At 46.0% G+C, this 20,461-nt stretch overlaps 1 protein-coding gene across 1 annotated transcript in view; it reads left to right on the forward strand.

The window, feature by feature from the left end:
* The first annotated feature begins 3,110 nt into the window (after positions 1 to 3,110).
* The window catches only part of LOC8037599 (serine proteinase stubble), a 141,460-nt gene continuing 124,109 nt past the window's right edge, over positions 3,111 to 20,461 (forward strand). Inside the window, 1 exon segment of the mRNA XM_042292653.1 lies at positions 3,111 to 3,616. Within this exon segment, the coding sequence (XP_042148587.1) occupies positions 3,515 to 3,616 (102 nt within the window). The 5' untranslated portion in view covers positions 3,111 to 3,514.

A 20,461-nucleotide genomic window follows, 5' to 3' on the forward strand; every position in this document is an offset into this window, starting at 1 on the left:
GGGATACACTCCCTGTTTATCGATGAATTCTCCAACAAAACAAAATCAACACAAGACCTAAAAGCTTGTCCAGTAGCAGATAATCTCAAAAAATTATTTCGCAACTATTATATAGCTTTTTTTCAACCAAGACAATCACGAGACGCTGTGCACGTTTTTCCCAGGCGTGTACCGTGTGTACATTCAATCGTTTGTGTTTTCGTAACGACAAAATGGCGCCATTGAATGCTGTTCCTTTATTCAATGGTGGCAGCATTGCAGAAGCCAATGTTTTGAAGTTTTGTGGATGGAACCCTGTGTGGAAAGCCATCAAGTGGCCGAGGGAAGTTGACGTCACTCTAATATACTTTACGGGCCAAGCGACATGGCAGGTCACAAAAGAGGCCCGGCAAGCAAGGCGATAAGCCTAAAGGCGAAGATATGACTTTAGCAATGCCTTTCAAGCTGGCGGCTATTGAAAAAAATGACTCTGAGGCTGTTGGTGGCAATAGAAATTCGTTATTCACCAGTTTTTTTACTTTAAACTCAATTATCTCAAAACAGTGTTTTTTAGTACATAGGTACCATTTTTTCCTTAACCTGACATTATAGAGGGTTGATTTTTTATTCCTACCACATACATGGGTGTTGAAAAATACTGAACTAAAATTAAAAATGTGCACCTAGCAGTTTTTGAGTTACGAAGTTTTTAATAGATGAAAACAACTAAAATTTCAGTACTAGGATAAAAAAATATAAAAGAAAACTTATTTTAGAGTGGTTCAAATAATTCTAGTTCAGTGGATAAAACACAATATTTCGAACAAAATGATATTTACATGACAGGAATACTCCTAATAGTCACCGAGAAAAATGTTCCTCAACATGGCCTCAAATGCATGGGGAGTATAGGACTTACCCTGTGCCCTTAAAGACCCCAGGCTAGCGGTTGTACTGCACCGGCTAAATTGCTCATCTACAGTGTAAACCAGTGTCGCCCCTACTGGCAGACCAACCTTACGCTGTGTAAGTCACTCAAACGTCCAATTTGACTTTTTGACGCACCCCGCGTATTCCAATATTGGACGTACATAATATTTATATGCAGCTAATCGAACATCTCTATTTGCATGTCTAAGATGCCTCCAAATAATGTCTAACTTCTAAAAAGCCTTGGCGCATATGTAATCCACATGACCAGTGCTGGGTAATAGCTAAAATAACCCCCAATACCTAAATTCTTCTACCTTACTAAGTTTGATGCAGCCTATAGAATAGCGCAAATCTAACATATTTTTCTTATTTGTAATGCTGCAAGAGACAGTTTTATCAAAATGAATTACGATACCCCATTTCTCACTCCACGAGAAGATTTCTTCCAGGGACTGGCTGAGAAGCTCCTGCTCGCTTTTCCAGGCGGGAAACCTGCGCATGCTGAACTGAGAAGACTTTATGCGTGGAATATGTAAACGTTAAAATATCGCGCCTTAGACAGTATGCAAAAAGAAAATCGCCATCTGGTGCACTTATGATCAATTATCAAATTTTCGCCATATTGGGAGGTTCGTACTAGTAGCTTCGCCCGAGAGACAAATGTCCCGGCAAAGTGGGAGTCGTAGATCTAAAATAGGATAACGTGCTGCAAGTGCAGTACGAATTCTACACACAACGTTATCGATAAAGATCGTTAACTGACCTGGATGGTCCAGCTCACTGCTTGAGTGACGAGTCTTGGGACTTCATTGCTGACATTTCCTTTTGCAAAATTTCGCGGCTGTATTTCTTTTCTTCTTTCAACAAAAACTAAACATCAAGCCATTGAGTGCACACATACCTTGTCCTCATATCATGAGAACCAAGTTAAATGCAGATGCACCTCGTCCACAGCTGGAAGATGCTAAAAAAAGAACCACCCATATGGTGGCTCCGAATGGCATGATGATGATAACTGGCAAGAATTTTGTGTGTGGCATATACTTCGTAGGTGCGGTCCCTAGCCTATGATCTCGCCCCGTACTGGTCTGCACTTGCCCACTGTATTACAGATAGAGGACTTCTTCGACGATTACTGCGTCCCTTTTTCTTCATTACATCTCTGAGTTGATGCAGTCTGTTCGCGTGGTGCAGTTTTAAATCCGATAGCATCCTTTTCGTTGTAGGTTGGTTTATTTGGCTAGCTTTACTGCCGGAGCCGGCATGCTTTACCGCGTCACAGAGTTTGGGGGACCATTATGCCAGTCTTTTGAATCCTCGAGTCTGAAAGAAGCGTCAAGAACGGCAAAAAGCATTGCCTCCCCCATCGGAACAAATTGCCCCTCCGCCACCCACATCGATGTCAGGAGGGCATCATCGGAACAGGCGCCATGCCAGCTCCTAAATCGCGAGGAGGGAACCCTAGAATTACGCGCGGCCATAAAGCTGCTCACAACAGCGATGATGGGAAAAGAGCGAACTTGACATTTAGGCCTCGGGGCCCCCGGAGCGGCACACTGAACAACACCTAAATCATTTCGCTAACAAAACAAAAAACAAATCAAACAACAACAACAACAACAACAACGACGATTGGGGCGTTTTATTGCAAGGAGCGAGAGAACGCCTCCGCCAGGTCGCACGTACTGCCGGCTCTCCTTCGAGTGACTCAGGCATTCTACCTGCTGACAGCGCTTGAAGTGTGCCGCTGAAACGCCGCCAAAAGTGAGAAACAGAAGGGAAGGAGAGAACGCCACATAAAGAGAGCACAATATAGGAGAGGGATTTTGCCCCGTGAGGACGAGGGAACTGTCTCCCCCCGAGGCAGTGCTCAAAAAGGCATCGGCGGCCCGCGCTGGAAGGGCAAGTAGATCAGAAGATGATATTCACTTCGTTTTTGAACCCACTGGCGTTCGCGTGTGTGTTCTTTAGCCTCCTCGCCGCCCGTCTTCTCTCTCCGCAAGCATTCGGAAGCGTTGCAAACGACGGCCGAGAGAGGAGGGAGGCTCACGGGAGAGAAGGAGGGCGCTGGTGGGGAGTGCAGCAGAGCAGCGCCAGAAGAATCCGGCGACCGGGCCCCATCCCCGACAGACTTCAAAATGCTCCGCGCACATCTGACTCGCGGCCGCCGCTGCTGCCGCTGCTGCTGCCGTAGTCATCCCGTGCCTCGGGCCTTGTAACGGGACCCAGAGAGATCTGCCCGCGCGCAAAGAGTGCCCCCTCGTAGTGCCCGACCCCAAGACGTCCGTGCCAGACTCCGCCGAACACTTTGTAGGTCCCTCCACACGTCTTCAGAGTTGTCATCTTCGAACTGCCACCGTTCACTTTCATCCACTCTCGCGGAGGAGCTCGCAGGCTTTTCTGAAAGTCGTGTGTTTGGTGAGGAGGCTGAGATGCGGCTGCTGAACTCGCGCGATCACGTCTTCCCCGGGATTGGGCCGAGTATAGAGCTGATCTGATCGACGGGGGTGGTTCTTCATCTGGCTAGTGTGTGCGTTTGTTTTTCTTTTCCTTTCCTCGTGGGGACGCGTGCGGTGCATTTGGGACGCGCTTCTCGACGCCGATGAAGCGCAAGAGCCAGCACTGGCGCCATGCGAGCCGCGGCCATGACCACTGTGGATACCTGGCGTGGTCAGCGCGTCCTGCTCCCGTCAACACGCTGAAGGTAAGTGCTCTTCGTGATCGTTCCTCTCGAGACCCATCATCGTCCCGTCGTGCATGAATGCTGTACTTTCTCCAACCATGTGAAAGACCCGTTCAACTAGACGGTTTATGCGGCAGTGCGAAGCACGTATTTCCGGGGGCACTTTGTTTTAAGAGAAAAAATAGAACGAAGGTTTAATGATTTCCTCACCCCAAGCAACGTGAGCCTTGCCAAGGCGAATCTTGCCCAGCCGTCTAAAGCTGCATTGACGGATGGGTCTTTCATATCGATGCACACTGTACATCCTGAATTCTGTCACGAGAGTTTTGTGGCGTGTTGTGGAAGGCACGGGGAAAAACGCGTGACATTAAAAAGGGGTATCCTAAAACAAATGCGATGTAAAAAAAAAAAAAAAAAAAAAAAAGGTTCCCAAGAGTTTTATTGTTTACGCGTGAGACTTGCACGGCACTGTTACGGAATAAGAAGTTTTTCGTACAAGGGCGACGTGCCTTTACTCAGAAGAAAGGCAGGGATGGAGACCACAGTAGATCAAAACGCGGCCAATGTGACAAGGGATCATTCCCTTGACGTGAGAATAATCCAAGACGTGACGAATGTCTCTCATTTTTGCTCGTTTTCCCTCCCCAGAACTGAGTGAGAAGGCTCGCTAATCTGTAATATGAAGCGATTACAAGAACCGACGCAACCTGTGAAACAGTTGACTGCAACGTACGTGCGGTCACTTGCAGGATCAAAACGGCAGGGGGGTCTTTCAGTTGTACCGCCTCCAGTGCGACCTTTTCTCGCTTCGATAACGCTTCGGTGTCTCGTGAGTTGTGAGCGTGCACGCGCAACCAAAGCAACGGCGGAAGGCAGCGAGCTCGTGCTGAAGATGATAGAAGCCGCTCATCCGAAAAAAAACAAAAAAACTCTTTGCTTTTTTGGACCTGTCGGTGGCATGTGGTATAAACTGTACAAGGGCCACGTGCTCTTGTCGACACCTTGTTTCTTTCGGCGGCGCGGACTTTATATGTTCGCGAAAGAAATGCGGCTCGATCGTGCTACCAGTTACCGGTCTTGAAAACACCTCCTGGACGGCGTGATAAATTTCCGTTTCGACTATGCCACTGGGACAGGTGGTCGGATTATGCGCAAGAACCATAACTTACTTTCTAGTAAAGCCGGTTACTATACGAGCGTAGAAGATGGTTTCTTATAGTATACATTTAGTTTTTTTTTTTGTTGTTTAATTAGAGTACAGGTCAAGCGCTGCCAAGAGAGAAGAAAGTTATAAAGCTGTAAAATGAGAGAAGCGTGAAAGCCATTTATAGCTGACTGACGTTACTTTTGTGAAGGCAAAGAAGGCCGCCGTTTGTAAATTTTTTTCTACCCCTTTTTTGTCATTTTTTTAACTCGTTTAAAAAACGTAAAACTTTAAAAAGGGATTCTCGGTAAGGCCGATGTCAGATAACCGATATTTGTGCCGTTTACGTGCAGCTTTACAATTTCGATCGCTGATATATGGGATTTGCAGTTGGAATCAAAAGGGTCGCAGGCAGTTCTTTTTTAATACAAAAGCACGAACAGGGCTTTTCTTTTTATAAGTCAGGGACCTATTTATCGTACCGTTTACGCGATATTTTACCCCCCTACCGTGAAATGAATGTCTGCGCGACTCTCTAGGAACCAAAATGTAAACGCGGCGCATCGGGTAACTGCGATTAAAAATTCGGGCACACAAGACGTCGGAAAGCGTAAAGGACGCAGCGCCTCCGGAAGACACCCCGCTCCACGTTCCCCGGGTTTCTAGGCGTGAGTGATACGGAGTCGCACCGAGCGAGGAGACGCCCAGTCGCGAAAAATTGACAACGCGGTTTCTATTTTTTTTTCCCCCCTAACCCTTCTCGAAACGAAATAGAGAAAATATCTTGAGTCTCGAACGCACGCGATGGCTTTGTGTCGTGCAAAATGAGATAACGACCTGCGGCGGCTGAACTCAAAAGAAATGACAGTTCGGGAGGCTGTCTCGCTCCAAAGGCGGGCTTTTTGCGCCTCTCTGTGACTCATGTTTTCCAAATCTACAGGTACGAAATGCATTACGTTTTTTTCCCTTCTTTCTCTTCTAATGGACTTAAAAGAGCCTTTTTCTTTTTTTTTTCAATGCACGTAGTAGTGCACGTCCATCGGTTCAACCCCGGGATAAAGTTTCGGGAGTAACGTGGAAGGACCATGCCTTGCGTCTTTTATATTCCTTCTGCAGGAGAGATGCGGCTATAGACCAACGGGCTGTTTTCCAAACAAGTCAGCGTTTGCCCGCATCAGGCGTGGGCACTACGCGCGCGCAGAAACCAGATTTGCGCGAAGTGAAGCGTCTGCGCATGTGCTCTGCTGACAACAGCGCCAACGCAGCGACGTGACGTCCGAACCGCGCGTAGGGCGTTGCCTATACGGAGCGCAAGTTCGTCTGCTTCTTGCACAGGGGCTGCGATGATGTCAAAACGCCGAGCTCTTATTGGATGACTGAAAAAAGAAATAGTAGGTAGACTTTGAGGCATCTAGCATTGAGGTCCGCCCACAGTCCTTTCAATCAAAGCCAATCATAGCTCGGCGTCGTTCTGACGTAATCGTAACTCCTGCACAAGAAGCTGACAACTTGCTCTTCGGATCATGTTCACGGACTCTCCAATTCCTTATCTTATCGGTCGCCATCTCAGTGGCTGCGGAGCTGTCGTGAGACGCACCTGACTCGGGTCGTCTCGAGTTTCTTAAAGCTTCAGTGACTGCGGGTAAATGCAGTTGTAGACAAGGATTCATAGAATCGCCGTCAAATGTGAGAATCTGTAAGGCAGCGAATGAAACACATTACATCGGCTCGTTCCAATGATGTTGCATAATAGTTGTCAGTACGCTATGAAGTGCGGATAAGGAAACTCTTCCAACCTGTCGAAGGAGTCAAGAACGCAGTACTTGGAAAGTTAATCAGTTATTGACTTGACTACTTGCGCGTTAAATATAAGAAAGGACTTTGTTCTGGAAAGCGAAGGGGGTGTACGGAGGGGGGGTGGGGGGGGGGGGGGGTTGGCGCTATCATATTATAAAAAAAGTGGATTGCTATGTGATTATTCTGAGATTATGTATGCACACTCTATTCGACAGCACCAGCCAAGTTAAGTAAGAAAAAACACGGGGCTGCTCTTTTTTTCTGGAGTACTCACAGACGTATTCGAACCCGTCATGATGGGACTTTGAATCTTCAACAAACAATACCTGCTGTCGCAAAAACAAAAACAAAAAAAAACGTTACCTAGAGTCTCTGTGCGTATAAAAACGCAATCTTGAAAGGTCACATTGTTTCGGTGAGACTCGCATGTAAATCATGGTGAGGGGCTATACTCACTGGCAGTGATTGCTCATATATTATTTCCCTTAAGTGCTCCATGGTAGGATAATTAAAAAATTACACACTCATCAAAGAAAAAAGAAACACACAGTTGACAAACAAAAATTAACTCAAACTTTTGCGGCGTGGGAGACAATCGATACATCCACACCTTGACTGTGTATGTATGCATCTCCATATACGAAGCATGGAAGGCCAACTTCTGTGGTGAAAGCTCTCTCAGGAGATCTAATTCCGGAGACATTTTTTTTTGTCTGACCATAACGTTGGGTATTTTCCGTCCGTCCTCCTTCCCTCCCCCCCCCCCCCCCCCCCCAAAAAAAAAAAAAAAAAGGAAGGGAGAGCAATTTTGTGCGGCTGAATGGCCCACTTCAGTTTAAGCGATGCCGGGGCACTACATCCATGCGAACCCTTCGGACGCCGATCTCGCGGGCATTTAGACGCAACCACCGCGAGCCGGACCAATTCCGACGAGGGAGAAGCGACCTCACCGTGCGGATACCCGGCGTCGCCACAATGCCCACTAATCATCGGCCCATCGCGGCGACGAGCGGCGCTCGGGACGGGCCCCGACCGAGGACCATCAGGAGGGAGACCCTCCCAGAAGAACTGCCGCTGACCCAGATAGAGGAGGGCCCTCCTCGTGGCCGCTCAATTAGCGGTACCGTCCGAAACGGGCAGCCAGCGGAACCGTCGTCTTTCCTCCATCGAGCGTGGCGGACGCTACTTGAACTGGAGAAAATGGTTCTTCTTGCTTGTTCTCCTTCGCTGCTGCTGGCGGGAGGACCCTCAAACGCCGGGACAAACGGAATCCCGCAGCAAGCAGAGCCTTGTGTGTGTTTGAGCGTGTTCTCTGCCCGTCCTCGTGGCTGTGCGCAGTGGCGGCGGCGGCGGGCAGTCACGACCGAGCAGGCAAATGATGGGGAAACCGCGGCGGCAACGGATGCAGGAAATAAGCTGCCACCACGCTCGTAACGGACCAGAGGATTTCTCTGATCGCGTGTCTGCGCTCTGTCTGCGCCGGAGGGCCGTTAGGCTGGCCGCGAGTAGATACAGCATCGTGTTCCCTCCGTATTTGTTGAGCTGGCAATGAAACGGTGTGCGATTTCTACGCACGTGGTCTGTCGTGCGTGGGGAGAGGTGAGCGAACGAGCGTTGCTGCTTTCGGGAAGAAAAAAAAAAAGAGTTCATTCACCGCGCTTCGTTTTAGGTTTCACGATTAGGAAACGTCTGAAACAAAGGAAAGGTACTGCAATATTGCCAATGGTTACGAGGCGAAGTTCTCCATCGTCTGTTGGCTTCGAAATATAGAGATTCCGGCTTCATAGCTAGAAAGCTACAGAGTAGCTAAGATAGTGAAAATGTGTGCAATAGCTGGGTTGTTACGCGTTCATTTGCTTCACAGCTGCTTGAATTAATCTGTTGCTTTGAGGGGATTTTTAGTATTCCAAACATTGGCTTGCAATAAGGTATATAATACATCTAAAATACCCATTACATTCATACAATCGTGCCTCAGAAATAAAATGCCGAATACCGTTTGTTGCATTCAACACTGTCTAGTCCACTCGCATTAATACATTCTTTTTTATTCAATATAGTATATATTTATGTCGCTCTGTAACACTCGAAGAGTTGAACACCTTTTTAGTCGTACGGTTGCAAATCAGTGGTATACTAGAATGACTCCACAATCCAGCAGCATCCCAGCAATAACTCCTAGATATCGTTCCTAAACCAACTTACGTCCGCTTCTGACGAACTTCCTCAGTCCCCTGGCAGGCTGCGCGAGCTACAAACATCCTCGTGAAAGAGTCCCGAAGAAGCGCAGCACCGGCATTCACAGCCGAGATGATGTGAAAAGCAACAGAAGAGACAGACAGACTCACGAGGAGCACACCTCCCAATTCACTAACTGCAGTGAGAACCGACTTGGCGGCACTGCTGACTTTTTTTCCCCCGTCGAGACCAAGCTACGCGGAATGGCGTAATGCCCTAGCATTTTATTCGGCTCGCATTTCGCGAACCCCAAATAATTTCCATGGCGCTCGGCGAGTTCTCTGGGTCAGGCCGAACAGAGAGGTGTCCACCTTCCGTGTGTTTACAGTAGCGATTATAGGCCAGTCCGAGCAACGCTGCGGCTCTTAATGTCCTGGCAACGCAGGAGAAGGCGCACTGCTGCATCTTCACCCTTTAGGGTCTGCCTCGTGCGCGATGCCAGCCCCGTAATTGCTCCGTCCCGCAATCGGACCGGACGCCCCGAGGAGTAGAGAATGCCTGCGAACTCCGGAGGCCCGGTCTGGTGCGGTCCCGGGGGTGAGGGCTGGGCCATAAGGGCCCCGACCGCTGCGAGGAGGTCCGACCTTGGGCCTCCGCGGAACAGGGTCAACCAAGGACACCAGACGAGGCTCCGTCGTGAACCTGCACGTAACTGCGGGCAGCGTGGGTTATCGTGCGCGTGGTAGCACCCACTCTGAGAGGGCACGTCATGCTGCGGACGTTAGTACTCTCTAAACGATGAAATCGATTACGAGGAAGGGAGAATTCGGTGCACGCTGTCAATTGCAAAAGCCGGAAGACCTCGAGGCAATAAAAATTTCTCGCGCTTTTAATTCCGGGACGAGAGGGAGCTAAAGGCCGACGGAAGATAAAATGCTCACTAAAGAAAACATGATCTTTATTTTTACAGTGGACGTGGCGTCTAACCTACTGACTGCCCCAGCGACACAATTTTTTCCCGTTTTACCTGAAGGTTACCTAGATTTTATAATTGAAAAGTTGAACAAGCAGGCTAATGACTCATAGTTAAAACGCTAAGAAATAAAGTCGATGAAAGTATGTCAATTGCCTAATTAACCAAATGACTGACCCTTCTCAGATAGGTCATAAACACTTTCTTTTTTAAGCCGGGTCCTTACACGAAAACCTAGGTTTAATACCTACAGTTGTCGTGGTCGTTGGAACTATGAAGCGGCCTCGTACCTGAAGAAATCAAACATATGGAGGTTGGTGCTGCTCACAATTTTTAACGTGTCGCTTTTGCAGATCATTACCAGAAGACTTATATGTCTGCAACGCAGCCACGAAATGGCAAGAAACGCAAGGTATGCTGAACGCTCAGCATGACTCTTGTTTTTGTTTTATCCTTCCATTAGCACAGAAGTCAGATGACACCGCATCCTAAATAACATTGTTCTGAGAAAAGTGGACAAAAGAAACAGCAACAATAAAACAGAAAACAAAAGAAATGCCTAAAAACACGAGAGCGGTTCTCAGACTGAACGCAGCGCCCAATTAGTCCTGGTCAACCACTGTCGCAGGGACGGTGCCGTATTACAACTGTTTGTCCTCCTCTGTCCTCCTCCAGACGCGTTGAAAGATCCCCGAAAGACTCTCCGCAGCAGCGAGACATTTTCATGAGATCCTATGTTTGCGTCTGAAGGGCCACCTGGCCAAAAATTGGTTGGAACATCCTCAGCGTGGTTTAATTGGCTCTTGACCGAAATCCATATATACTAAGGACAAGTGTCACGGTTTTCTACCGAGCATGGGGATTAGACAGTGTTCTCTACGCACATGATCGAACAGAGGGGGGGGTCTATTGTAAAGGTGAGGGAGATTTTGTTCCGACAGGGGTTGTACAACTGCCACAAGCCTTGTCACATTCTTGTAAGGTCCCCGTTATGACGTATGAGACTGTCAACAAAACCGCTCAGACGCATCTATCCATGAACGATTAATCAGAAGAGTGAGGTCTTATATAAGAAAAGATTTTATACCAGAACTGCCAAACTCCACAATCTTCATTTGTTATATCTTTCTTTATCACCTCATAAAGAGAATATAAATTAAATTCTTGCAGAAAGTTAAGAGGGGTATTTCCCCTGGCACACAGATTGTCTTAATCGAATTTGTGAACGTATGCCTACCAACCGTAATTAGGCATAGAGATGTAGTACGGGAATTGTATTGTCATAAGGATTTAAGGGGGTTGATATCTAAGCAGGCAAGTTGACCTTGGATTCTATTTCCCAGTAGTATCGCTAATATTGAGGTTAGCTTTGTAGATAATCAATGGTAGAATATATAAATGTCTAGAAAATTAACAAGTACCTGGTGAACTACAAATTGACATTAGATGGTAAGAAGAAAATGTAATATATCTCTTCGATGCAGTACATCGAGATCGAAGAAAAGAAAAGCCTGTGAATATGACTATACTTCGTTTCAGCTTAAGTCCAGACAGAGCCGACGCTAGGAACTAATGGCACCAATCAAGCCGCGTCAAAAGCGCAAGTCGCTGGGTCTTTTGTGTTCATGATTAATTCAGCGATGATGGAACGTGTACCGAAACATGAAAAACACAAACATGGTTCGCTTTTGACACCGTCTCATTCATCCCATCAGGTCGTAGCGTCGGCTGCATATAACCTTAAAGGGGCGATGCAACGATTTTTGTATTTTGAGCAAATATCGTTTAGAACGGATCCCTGACGTTAATGACCTGTGAAATACCCGTTTGTTTTTCACCACACGCAATCGAAGTCACAGAAAAAAATAAAGAAAAACGAGCAGAGGTCATCCCCTCAACTCGCAGCCAGAACAAGCGGCCACGTGACCTGGAGCCGATTATATGCCGCCAATGTTGATCATAGCCATGCGCTGGGGTTGGCAAGGCATAGGACACGCGCTGCGTTCCAGACATTGTTATGGTTCGGCTGTTGTCGTCATTGCAGCGATTGGACACAGGACACTACCCGAATGCTTCTCGAGCTGTCGATTATCACGAGCCCAAATTGAGTGCCCACGCAATGCTCGAGTCCAATCTATAAGCCGCATTCAAATATCGTCACTGGGCGGTACTGCTACCGCCGAGCTACGTCATCAGGTTTTTCGAAGGAGAGATTGAATGAAAACGCTCGGTTTTGTCCTCGAAATTACAGCGCAACAAAGGAGTTTCTTGGTCAGTGCCGTTGCGTGCGAGTATCCTTGAGTCCCATTAGTGCCAGTAAGCTCGTTTAAAGTGAAAAACATTCCAATTGAATATCGTTGCACCGCCCCTTTAACATGAAATAAAATATAAGGATTTTACTTTTGAAACATCAAAAAAGCATATAATAACCTAAGTGAACTGTGTTTAGAAAATTCAATCAGCAATGGATCTGAATGTAATATATCTATTAAGAGATGTTTCAGTGATTACCAAATGGGAAGGTGAAACAGTATATCTCCAAACTACCAAAACCAGCTTTCAGACAGAAATGCCCACTGTCGCAACTGTTATTTAGGACTGTCCTGGTCCTTAGACAAATTGCACGGTTTAGTGCAAAAACTAAAGAGCGGCTTTTTATTCAGTTTGGTTCACTTTATGTATATATTTATTTATTTATTCTTGAGCTGAAGTGTTCACCAACAGCCAAACGCCTTACGGGTGGTACACCTTAATTCATTCAAAACGAAACAAGCGATGGGAACACTGCAATAATGACAGTGCGTAAGTTTCTTGTTCAAGTCCATCATTCTCGTGAGAGACGATAAGTTTGAATATCTAGGAACATAAAATGTTCATCATATCTCAAGAATCGAAATGGTACACAAATGTTAATTTCTGTCAGCAAGCCTGGGCAAGGTATTCCGTCATTCAATAGTTTGTGAAAAAATAATGAATCCTTAATACCTTTTTTCTGCAAGTGTAGTCATCTTTAATCCACGAAGTAGCCAGTTCTAATAATAATAATAATTGTTACCCGGGTATCGGTTGTATACCAAACGAATAACACGTCTCTGCACTTCTTCAATTCTCTCTAATCTAGACAAATTCAATAAATTCCACGCAGTTGATGCAAATTCTAATCTCGAGTGGACGAAACTTTTATGCAGTACTATAACAGTTTAGAATGTAAGAACGCGCATATACTATATTTTTATGGCTAAATGTAATACCGTTTTTTTTTTTAATTTAACATAAGACTATTTTTTGAACACGATATACGGACCACATTGATATCTCTTTGCAATTTCAAGCAATATCCAGGGGTTTCAATTTTATGAAATATTTTTATGTCGTCTGCGTACTGCAGCATCTGAGAAAACTTTATTCAGTAAAAAAGATAATTGTAAAAAATTATGCATAAAAGGGAATCACGATTTGATCCCCGAGGCACCCCAGAAATAGCGACGTATGGCGCCGACATGAATCCGTACAAAGTTCTAGATCCCCCACAAATAACTTCTAACTACATTGTGTGCCTCTCGATTACTTTATATTCAGACAGCTTCATTAAAAGCAGTTCACAATTGACCATATCAAAAGCTTTGTCTTATCTAAATAAATCACATCAACATGTGCTTTGTTTTCAATCGGTCGCGGAAAACTTCATCAACTGACAAAGATTTGTTTCTACCGATCTGCCCATCATAAAACCATGCTGAGCAGGGTCAATTTTGCGTTAAAAAAGTGATACTATCGTACAGCCATCTCAAAAACTTTCGATACATTAGAATACAATGAAACCTGCTTATATTTTTGATTTGATTGATTTAAAAACAGGTACAAAAACAGCGCGTTTCCACGCGGTAGAAATGACTCTGACCTTAAAGACAAATCAAAAATATGTTTTAAAACGGGAGCGAATATGCCACAACAATCTTTTAGAATAAAACTGGCAATGTGATCGAGCCCCGTAGATATCTTTGGCGTGAATTTTCCCACTGCCTTTATTATTTCGGAAATCTCTACCCTATCCGCTACCATCCCGTTCCGCTACTCCGAGGAGTGTGGAAGATATGGATATCGAATGATTCAGATGAAATTGATGAACTAAAAAACTCACAAAACTTCTGAGCGACATTTGGCGGGGAGTTATAATTACAACCTTCTCGTTCAAAGTATTCTGTTGTCGAGGTTACTTTGTGTATTTCTTCGTAAATGGCGAAAATATTTAGGATCCGTCCTTAGGTTTCCTCCAACTCTCCTTTTTTTGCCTCATATCGTCTTGCTGAAATAACATCTCCACTTAAGTTCTACACAAACTGCATTTGTCACACCATTACTTTAAGCCAGTCAGCTTGTATCGGCTGTGGCCGTGAAGCTTTCTGCTACAATTCCGGTGAAAACAGAAAAGAAAACTACATCTTGTAGACCCTGAGATGGGGAACGATAAAAAAACGAACGAACACAACAAAATCTCAAACGCAGCTTGAGCTGCGTTTGAGATTTTATTGTGTTCGTCGGTTTCTTTTTTATCGTTTTCCATCTCAGAGTCTACAAGATGTCGATTAATTACCAGCTCGACTGCACTCTATCACTGCTTAAAAAAAAAACGGAAGATGTTTCTGTACCAACGGAAAATAGCGTACCTATTCCATCCAAAAAGTTTTTTCGTAAAACTCTTTGCCGCAGTGTCAATATCGTTTAATATTGTTACCGCTGACCAATCTAGGTTTCTGTAATATATGTACGGTTCATAATAATCTCTACTACTAGTCCAAGAAAGGACAGCTATTCGTGTGAGGCCTGGGAAAGATAAATGAAAGAATGCGCTCAATAGGGGGGTATACTTATCTACCCTTACCAACGAAGCACAGAAACATTGACTTTGAGGCACTGGTCATTTAAAATAACTAAATCAAACGCGTTATTAGCCGCATTGGCAGCGCTGTTACATCGTGCGAAATAATTAGGTGTGCAAAATCAAACACGAAAGTCTCTTAATCATGTTGCTGCGTCACTGCAATTCCTTGTTACAGATTGGCACTCCACCTTGGGGGGTTAAAATCGCCATATATATGCACTCGGCAGTCGTACGCAGTAATTACAATTTCCATTATATCAATGTGGTCATTAAAAACAGTTGAGTCTGAGAGCGGTTGAAAATAGTAGTTTCCTATCAGGCGTCTTGTATCTTTAACAGAACGCACCTCAATCCACACAGATTCCTTATACGTTTCAAAGTCAAACTTCCGATGTGCAACAATTTTCTTATTCATTCCAACAATCACACTACCACATAACCTACATTTACGATTGGCCTAATCACGATTCATTCAAAACACCACATAATTTGAAGAAAAGTACTTAGAACTAGATATGGCACCATGCAACCATGGTCTCTGTTAGACGCACAATATCATAATCTGTGGTACATTTGAGGGACATTGTTTTTTTTCGTTTTCAACCGAAAACCTAAAACGCATCGAATGCAATAATCGACCAAAAAACTGCCTAAAGGTCATAATGTAGAAAACCCGAGACTGTGGTAAAAGCAAGGAAAAGTTCTTTGAGACGTTTTTTTCCCCTGTCTTTCTTCTTCGACTCCGTTTCCTTGCTTTTACCACAGTCTCGGGTTTTCTACATTATGATCAACATCCACCAGCTCGCCTGCGCACTCACAGTTTTTTCATTGCCTAAAGGTGCTGCCGTCGGGCCAGAGTTCGGGTGCATCGACACGTGCAATCATATCATCTGCACAGACGAGTGAAATGACGAGTACGATGGATGTTTCGGCAGGGGTGGCGGTTAATTTATCGATACCCGGGGTAATGTATGCAGGTGGCATTGTTTTGGTGATTGACAGCGGAGGAAAACCTCAGGAACCAATGGCAACGTGTGAAAAGAAAGAAAATATCTCTAATTGAAATATTTCAAAGAAATTTGGAGCTATGGGCCTACAAACGCTGGACAACCGATTACGTATTTAAGAAGTCTAAGTCCCGTAAGTTGATGAGAACAAGGACGGATATGGCTAAATTAAGGAACGGATTACGTGCAATTGAGCACACGTTATATCTGACGGCTGTAGACTACAGAATTTAGGCGAAATAGAAGGATGAAAGATTTTGCTGTGGAACCTGAACATATAAAAAAGAGCGACGGGAATCTGGGGTGTTTAAAGAAAGTCATGGAAAACATATGTTCCAAACACCATGCTATCAATTGTTTACATTACTTACATTTATGCTTACATTTAGAAATTCCCTCTTGTGCATGAGTTCGGTGCAATCAATGCTAGATGTCAAACACCGCGGTGTGGCGGGTTGGCCAGAATTCAATACAAAGTGAAAATGCCTACAATGAAGGCATACAAGGAAACACGGGCTGGACCAGTGGCGGATTCGGGGGGGGGGGGGGGGGGGGGGGGGTGTCCGGCTATCCTAACTCCCCTTTTGAATTCCGCATATGAAACATTTTAGGGCAGGGAAAAGAGGGGAGGGGGGGGGGGTCCTCAAATATCTGATACGCTGACTCCCCCCTCTGGGAATACCTCTATCCGCCCCAGGACTGGCCTCGTTCGAAACAAGAAAGGATAGTAGCAATGTAAAATAAAATGTGGGCTTGAGGGAAAGAGTAAAGGCGTTGGACACGCAGAATATTGAAGTTTACCCCAGGACATCATGAACCGAAACACCTGATTTAGACGCTTTCTGCGCTTATCATTCCCACAAGCTTCATTATCTCTCAAAGTGTCAGAGCTCAATAATAGAGACCTAGGCTCCGCGTTCCAAGTCAAGTGTAAACCAAAACTTAAAAAAAATGACAGAATTGACAAAGAATCATGAAGGGCATTTCAGCTTATATTGTCTGCGGTAGTACGAGCAACATGGACACAAGATGAAGAAAGTGAACTTGGAAACTCAGATGAACGTGCCTGAGTCACACTGAGGGGAACGTATGAAAACAAGGAAACCAGTCTAAAGCCGGGGTCACACCGCTCAGACATCATACAAAAGACAGTCTGCAAGCACGAGTCACCGCAATATCCGTGGTTCGAATCCCACGTGACAAGTTTTCTCCGTGAACTAGTTGCCATGTGGCATTCGAAGAACGCATCTCGATGTGACTCGCGTTCGAATCTTCATGCAGACTGTCTCTTGTGTGATCATAACCTCCTCTATACTCACAAAGCCTGGCAGTTCAACGACGGAGCCCATAGAGTGCCCGGTCCCAGATTTTGAGCGCGAGGATCTGGTAGCACAGAACATTTCTCGGGGAACCTGGACGTCAGCGCACAGCTTTTGCAGCAGCGAGGACCCGAAACATGGTTTTCAAACACGACAAGAAAAGAAGCCCTAGGAATGCGAGGTGTACGAGCGGACATTTCATCGCTCGGGAGAAGTGTGTTTCGGCGTCTCGCCGACGCGGGGTGCCCGTCACGTGGCTCTCCTCTCATCCGTTGTCTGCCGCTCTAACTTTTTAATTTCGGCGGCCGCTTCTCGTGGCGATCTGCCAGGCTTTGTCAGTAGAGAGGAGGCTATGGTATAATGTATAAGCAATGTGACCCCGGCTTTAGAAAGATACATAGCAGAGAATTCCAAGATTTTAAGGGAGAGGGGGGGGGGGGGGGTGAATAGTCAATGATTCTAAACAAAATGCGTGGTTATTTTAGGCCACGACAGGGGCGGTGACGTGGTGTCAACACAAAGGTGCCGACACAACATGCATGATATGTCGGCCATAAATAGAAACGCCAGACATGTCATTGCGAAATATAATCGAACATCGCAAAAGTAGGACAGACTTCCAAAGCGCCCTCGGATTCGGTGAGGACGACTTTTAAAGAAAGGTTTAGAGTAACGCTGGGTGAAATCAAGAGAGAGATAACTAATACGCCTGACTGAATTAACTTAAACTTACTTTTAAGTTATAGCGTGTACAATACTTACTAATAGTCCAATATCAGTATTCATTTATAGTAGATATTTGCAATGGCTACTAGATTTAGTGTACCGTAAGTATAGCTATTCACCTATAACATAGTACAAGGGAAATATATTGAATAACAACTAACCAGGGCAGCCACAACCAGATACGAAGGGAACCGTCTCAACGCACCCAGTCTCCTATATCCACCACTCTCCTTACTTTAGTAACTGAGTTTTTCTCCTCCCATTGACAAAAACAGCGCTTATGTATTATGCTGTTCTTCGAAAGCGGCTTTAGATGGCCGAGGAATCAAAAGCTTGGCAAGAGAGGATAAAAAAAATAGGAATGCGGCGAATTGTGACTCACCATCCTCTATTCCAAACTCCACACAGATGGTGAAGGTGTTTTGAAAAGTTCTCCAAACTTTTCCAAACACCTTCGCCATCTGTGTGGAGTTGTTCCATTAATTACGTCCTAATATCTCCGAGCCCGTACACACGCCCAGCCAAAAATGGTACCCACACAATCCGTGCGAGTGTTTATCGAAGTGCACTTTGCTGGTTTGAAATGTGATGGGGTCAGCACTTAACAAAATACAAAATGCGAGTCCTGCAATGAATTGTTGGTAATTTTGAAATATATCAATGATATATAGAAAAAACATAAACCCAAAGAGTCGGGCACGATTGCAAAAGTCAGTAAGAAAATAGCAAAACTTAAGTGTGTGTGTGCATGGGGGCAAGTTTCTTAGTTGAAAGTGGCAAGGGAGGCCAGGCTCAAGCAACAATAGTCACCGAGAGGGGTGAAAACGGCAGGACGCCTCTTTTGAACGCCCGGCCTCCAGCACACGCTCGTTGCCTTCCAGCATGCTTTGGATGCGCGCGCATGCTCAAAGCAAACGAGACGCCGAAGCACCATCGAAGGCAGAAAGCTCGCGCTGGAGCCGGGACAATTGAAGACCTCTCTGCCGTTCTTATCGTGTCAGTTACTAATAACGACATGAAAGGAAGAAATACATTTTAGGGGTACAATGACCCGCTCTAGGAACCAGGCACGTAGCCAGAGTTTTGTTTCGGGGGGGGGGGGGGGGGGGGGGCGCCCATGACAAAATGCTGTATGAGGAGGAGGGGAGAGAGGAGGTCCGAGCAAAACGGAAGATTTTTTTTTTTTTTTTTGGGGGGGGGGGGGGCGGGCCTTATGGGCCTCCCCACTGGGTACGTGCCTGCTATAGTCGGTTACAAGTGAAGAAGGTAGGAGAAGCTCCACCCACAAGCGTGATGCGCCCGGTTCAAATCTCTCCGCAGTCGAAAGAAGAGTCCACTGGAAACACTCCTTGTTCCGCTTCAATGGATTCCAACTTGTCTCCGATCCCACTTTTTAAGAAAGCGACCTTTGTATTCATCAGAGAGGGAACCGAGCCCATGAAAGCAGCCTTTGTATCCATCGGGGGGGAAGCTAATCCCCGAAAGTCGTATTTGTTTCCGTCGGTGGGGGAGAACTCTAATCTCCCTCTCGTGCCTTCCACAATGCTAAGTAAAAGCCGAAAGATAAAGCAAATATGTACAGAAAGGCAAGCCCTTCCTCGCGCGTTTGCCGCGACGTCACGGAAACGGTGGGACGCTATTGGATGCGGAGGTGGCGGAGGGATATCTGATTCCCTTTGAGGGGCATTTGCCGCTATCTTCTTAACCTGTAACTGACTATAGGAGCAATGGAAACAAAATGAGACCTGCATTTTTATGTCACACCGGCGGCCGATGGCACATTGCTGAATTCGTTTGGCTCCGGTCCATATCAACAACAGTAAAACATAAAAGACCCAGATAGGCGAAAAATCAATACGTTTGCCCCACAAGTCTAAATTCGCCGCCTTTGTGGGGCTACTCGGAAAGCCAGGCGGGAACCAAAATAAAGAGAGCTCCCAAAGCGGAAAACCGGGTTCCCGGGTCAACAAGAAAAAGCCGGGCCCACACCGACAGAGAATCGCTTCATTTCGGGCCTCTCCTCAACCCATTGACCTCGATTCAAGTGCACCCATAAATTCAACACCGGCCCGCATTGAGTTTTTTTCATTCGTACCGCTTCTTTTTTGAAAACCAAACAAAGCAAAGAGGTGGCGGAGATTTGCCCAGCGCGAAGCCCGAGGAAGCGCAGTCATCGACCTGCTGTCCTATTGCCGGAGTGTGTGTTTGCCTACCACGTGTGTGTCCGTACGCAGAAAAGGGCCGGTTCGAAAATAATTACGTACCATAGGCATCGTTCCGAGAAGACCAATGTTTATCACACTCGTCGCCGTTATCTCTCTCTTTCTTTTTCTTTCTCCCTCTCTCGCCAAAGAAAGAAAAAGAAAAACTTTGGGTTTGGAGTCCCTCGCTGTTGGTCGGTTGTCTGCAGAACGAGGCGGTAATCCGTTCAACCATAAGCTGACAGTGTTGTTGTAGCCAGGCTCTCGTCGGACCGAACAACTGCCTCCTTCTCGCCATCTGACCTCGCGCTTTTCGCAATGGCGAGAGCTTGATCACGCGTCGAAAGATGAAGGTATGACTGGTCCAACAAGCAGGTGGCTTCCACCGCACTGTCAGCTTATGAATGACCGGAGGCTGTGTCAGAATCGGCGTGCGGTGGCCTCGCAGATCGCGATCAACGGCGGCAGTGCCGTGCCGCCTGTTTTGCCAGCAGGGGTGCTCATTAGGCGTGCCGAGAACGCAACTGGAACCGAGCCTGCCAACGACGGGGCGAGGGTGTCGCTGCCCTGGTAAATAAAGAGCCGTCATCGGAAGAGGGAAATTGTATACATCGGGACGTCCGTAGACTTTGTCAAATC

The sequence above is a fragment of the Ixodes scapularis genome, unplaced genomic scaffold (genome assembly GCF_016920785.2).
Source record: "Ixodes scapularis isolate PalLabHiFi unplaced genomic scaffold, ASM1692078v2 PGA_scaffold0__279_contigs__length_252992795, whole genome shotgun sequence".
NCBI classification, from domain to species: Eukaryota; Metazoa; Arthropoda; class Arachnida; order Ixodida; family Ixodidae; genus Ixodes; species Ixodes scapularis.